Here is a 5055-nt window from a genome sequence, read left to right as displayed (position 1 = left end):
ACCCAACAACTGCTACATTAAAAAAAGACACTAATGAATACATACTATATAATTCAATTACATAAACAATGAAAAATAATGTATGCTATTCGAAGTCAGGCTAATACTTAATTGGAGGACAAAAGTAGTGACTAAATGGTTCAGAAAAAGAGAGTGATTCTAGACAGGTTGTGATATCCTATACCATGATCTGAAGAGTAGGTAAATAGATATCTTCACCTCTAAATAATGTTCAAGATGATCTTACATTTTTGAACTATTCACTTAGTGTACGTATATTTATCTTTTGTATTTAATATTTAAATGTTTATTTTATGAGATATATAATGCATTTTAAAATTCTAGGAATCAAATAGCAAAATAAGCACAGAAAATAGAGAAAATCCTAGAGTTTCCATGATAGTGTGGTCAGTAAAAGCCCCTCTTAGAAGTAACATTAGAAGGAAGCCATAGAAAGGGGGAGAAGCATGCCTTGGGTTGTAGCAAGAAAGAATACTCCAAGAGCAGGAGAGAGGGAAAAAAATGTGTAAGGTGCTAAGAACACCTTTGGGAGCTTAAAGAAAAATAGAAATCCAATCTAGAAGACAGTGTTCAGGGGAAAAGTGTTAGAAAAAGAACTTGCCAGTGTCTAATAATGTAGGGTTCTATAGACCAAATAACAGAGTTGGATTTTATTCTCTAAATAATGAGAAGCCAGGCCAAAGTCTTAATCAGGGGAGTGCTATAAACTGACTTTAATTGCAAAAAATCAATCTGGCTACAGGTTGGGAAACAGTAGGAGACAAAAGAGTAATGTAGAAGCAAAGTGGCTAGCTATGAGGCATGTCACTCACCATGACACAATTACTTTTTAGGAACTTAGAGATGATAATTCTCATATTGCACTTTCATGATCTTTCTTACAGCACTTAAAATGGTTCATGATGTTGAGCACGTTGAGCACGTTCTCATATGTCTGTTTGAGAACTAACAGTGTAATTGGAATGTGTTCATAATACAAAGGATAAATGCTTAAGGGATGAATATCCTATTTTCCATGATGTGATTATTTCACATTGTATCAAAACAACTCATATACCCCATAAATATATACACTTAATATGTACCCACAGAAACTTAAAATTAAACAATTAAAGGCAAATTAAAATGCCTCATATTTTCTCTGCTTCAAAAAAATTAACTTTCTCATCTAACATTCAATTTCTACTTTAAAAATATTTATCAATGAGAAAAATCAAATTTAAAAGCCAAACTTTCTATGATGACTCAAATAAAAATACACAAATTCTATGTCAATTCTGTGACATTTACTTTGAATTATTTGGCACTTTAAAAGCCTTTCATAAACTTGATATGCACAGACACATTAACTTACTTTCAGTGTTAGTAAGGGAGGAGAACACTCCTCATACTGTCTTATGCCAAACTTCTGCCTCCTAAGAAAGAAGAAGTAAAAACTAAAGGCAGAAATGAAATCCACAAGCAAACAGCCTGGTGCCACACCCTGGGCCTGGTAGTTAAAGATCGACCCCTGACCTAACTGATTATGTTATCTATAGATTCCAGACATTTTACGGAAAAGCATTGTAAAAATCCCTGTCCTCTTCTGTTCCGTTCTGATTACTGGTGCATGCCGCCCCCAGTCATGTACCCACTGCTTGCTCAGTTGATCATGACCCTCTCACATGGACCCCTGTAGAGTTGTGAGTCCTTAGAAGGGACAGGAATTGCTCACTTGGAGAGCTCAGTTCTTGAGACAGGAGCCTTGCTGATGCTCCCTAATGAATAAACCCCTTCCTTCTTTAACTCGGTGTCTGAGGGGTTTTGTAAATGTCTGTTCCTGCTGCATTGGTGTATTTTTTTTTATCCTTCAGATATAAAGAGAATGTTATGAAATTATCAAGAATTCAACATGATCAACCAGTGAAGCCCCTGGATCGAGCAGTCTTCTGGATTGAATTTGTCATGCGACACAAAGGAGCTAAACACCTTCGGGTTGCAGCCCATGACCTCACCTGGTTCCAGTACCACTCTTTGGATGTGATTGGGTTCCTGCTGGCCTGTGTGGCTACTGTGATATTTATCATCATGAAATGTTGTCTGTTTTGTTTCTGGAAGTTTGCTAGAAAAGGAAAGAAGGGAAAAAGTGATTAGTTAAATCTGAGATTTGAAGCTGGAAAACCTGATAGATGAGACTACTTCAGTTTATTCCAGCAAGAAAGGTTATGATTCAAGACTTCTTTCTTCCTGTGACCAAAAGAAAAATAAAAAATAAAAATAAAAATCTTTTCAAAATTTACTTTGTCAAATAAAAATTTGTTTTTCAGAGATTTACCAGCCAGTTAATGGTTAGAAATATTTTGTGGAAATGAAGAAAACACTCGGGAAAATAAAAAATAATATAAATCCATATGAGTTTGTATTGAAATTTGTTGAACTTATATTGAAATTTGTGTTCTAATTCACAGTTTACACAAGAAAATTTTTACTCAGCTTAACTATATTTCACACATTCTACTTAAATACAAGAACATTAAGAAGTCCACTGACAGTATCAGTGCTGTTTTGCACATACTCAGAATAATTTGGCTTCATTTTGAATGGGATTGTATTGTTTTAACTGCTGCTAAGGAAACTATACATAGTTATATTATATAGAAAGTCTCTCTTCCTTTGGATATTTTAAGATGAGTAGTATTGCTTGGCTTTTATAATGCATGCAGCTTTATTTTCACATTTTTCCTAAAATTTATAGCCAAATGTTTACTGTTTTAGAGCTTAAGTCATTTATCAGTGGAAATTATGTGGAATTAGAAATACAGCAACTCTTAACCTTCTTCCTACTGTAAAATTGAACTATTTTGTAACGTCTTTGGTTTCATGAGCCAATTCTATTTTTTCTAGATATTTAAAAATATTCATCTGGTTGATTTTATTATAATATTTTAAATTATGTTAATAGTCATTTGGGAACAGGTGGTGTTTGATTAGATGGATAAGTCAATTTCTGAGATTTTGGTGCACATATCACGTGAGCAGTGTACCCTGCACTCAATGTGTAGTCTTGTATCCCTTACTCCCTCCCAACCTCCCCTCTGAATCCTCAGAGCTCATTATATTTTTCTTATGACTTTGCATCCTCATAGCTTAGCTCCCACTTATAAGTGAGAATATACGATGTTCAGTTTTCTATTCCTGAATTACGTCACTTAGAATAATGCTCTCCCACTCCATACAAGTTGCTGTTAATGCCATTATTTTGTTTCTTTTTATGGTTTAGTGGTATTCCATGGTGTATAAATATAGTATGTATATGTGCGTGTATGTACATAGGTATATGTGTGTGTGTGTGTGTGTGTGTGTATTTATGTATACCACATTTTCTTTATCCACCTGTTGGTTGGTTGATGGGCATTTAGGTTGGTTCCATATTTTTTAAATTGCTAATAGTGCTGTTGTAAACATGTATGTTCATGGATCTTTTTCATATAAAACTTCTTTGTATCTACTATGTATCTGGGAAGATACACAGTAGTGGGATTGCTGGATCAAATGGTACTTCTACTTTTAGTTCTTATAGGAATCTTCATATGGTTTTTCATAGTATTTGTATTAGTTTGCATTCCCACAGCAGCATAAAAGTGCCCCCCTTTATCCACATCCATGCCAACATTGTATTATTTTTGGGTTTTAAAATTATGGCCATCCTTGCAGGAGTATAGTGGTTTTGCATTATGCTTTTGATTTGCATTTTAATGATAATTAGTGAAGTCGAGTATATTTTCATATGTGTTGGCCAATTATACATCTTCTTTTAAGAATTATCTATTTACCCTTACCTTAACCTACTTTTTGAAGGGGTTTGTTTCTCTCTTGTGGATTTTTTTAGTTCTTTGTAAATTCTGGACATCAGTCCTTTGTCAGATGCATAGTTCATCAATATTTTTGATTACTCTGTGAGTTGTCTATTTACACAGCTGATTATTTCTTTTGCTGGCATAAGCTTTTTAGTTTAAATAAATCACAACTATTTATCTTTGTTTTAGTTTCATTTGCTTTTGGATTTTTCATCACGAGGTTTTTGCCTAACCCAATGTCTAGAAGAGTTTTTGAAATGTTACCTTCTATAATTTTTTATTGCTTCAGGTCTTAGATTTCATTATTTGATCCATCTTGAGTTGATTGTTTATATGGTGAGAGAAGAAGATGCAGTTTCATTCTCCTACATGTGGAGTGCCAATTATTCTAGCCCCATTTGTTGAATAAGGTGTCATTTCCCCACTTTATATTATTGTTTACTTTGTCAAACATCAGTTGGCTGTCAGTATTTGTCTTTAATGCTGGATTCTCTATTCTGTTTCATTGGTCTCCATGCCTGTTTTTATACCGATGCCATGTTGTTTTGGTAACTTGGAATATGCCTTGCAATATGTTAGGTAATGTTGAGAGGAGGTGCCAGCTGGGCTTCCTGGGTCAAGCAGGGACCCAGAAAGCTGTGAAACTCACTCATTTACTACATGAGGACTTACTTCGATCCTGGATGAATAATATTGAAGATATATACTTAAAATATTCCTAACTACAGGATTTGTGCATGTGTTTCCTTCCCCAAGAAAGCTATAAACAATGAAAATTTTACTGTAAGTTTCCCTGTGTCCTCTCTCCCTTCCCCCTTCCCCAAAACTAAAGTGAAAGAAATGTTAACTGCCTGTTTTTCTGTAACCAGTGGACCTTATCTACACTCCTAATTCCAATTCCTTGTAAACATTCTTTGTAAAGTCCTGTAAGATCCTGTCTCCTTTGCCATGCCATTGCAAGGTCATAAAGTAGATAAAACCTAAGTTTCAATTCCGGTTTTCCTCAAGTTCTAGGACTAAGACATGTTACAAATGGTTAATTGCCTTTGTTTCTGGCTCTGGTAACATCTTCTTGCTGCACATATTTCCCCCCTTAAAGAGTTTAAAAGGCAATCATGTAATCCAGCTCTGGTTACCCATTCATGAGCCCTTCCACACTGTGGAAGCTTTGTACTCTTGCTCTGTTCAATAAAACCTA

The 5055-nt window shown here is 34.7% G+C and overlaps 1 protein-coding gene across 5 annotated transcripts in view; it reads left to right on the top strand.

The window, feature by feature from the left end:
* LOC105541223 (UDP-glucuronosyltransferase 2B18) overlaps positions 1–2409 on the top strand; it is a 31383-nt gene extending 28974 nt beyond the window's left edge. For all 5 annotated transcript variants that reach the window (XM_011982149.1, XM_011982151.1, XM_011982148.1 and 2 more), the window contains one exon: positions 1875–2409. In XM_011982149.1, the coding sequence (XP_011837539.1) occupies positions 1875–2154 (280 nt within the window). In that variant the 3' untranslated portion in view covers positions 2155–2409. The remainder of the gene's footprint in view (positions 1–1874) is intronic.
* Positions 2410–5055: the final 2646 nt, after the last annotated feature.

The sequence above is a fragment of the Mandrillus leucophaeus genome, unplaced genomic scaffold (genome assembly GCF_000951045.1).
Source record: "Mandrillus leucophaeus isolate KB7577 unplaced genomic scaffold, Mleu.le_1.0 Scaffold2355, whole genome shotgun sequence".
Taxonomy (NCBI): domain Eukaryota; kingdom Metazoa; phylum Chordata; class Mammalia; order Primates; family Cercopithecidae; genus Mandrillus; species Mandrillus leucophaeus.
This window is presented reverse-complemented; position numbering and strand designations above follow the sequence as displayed.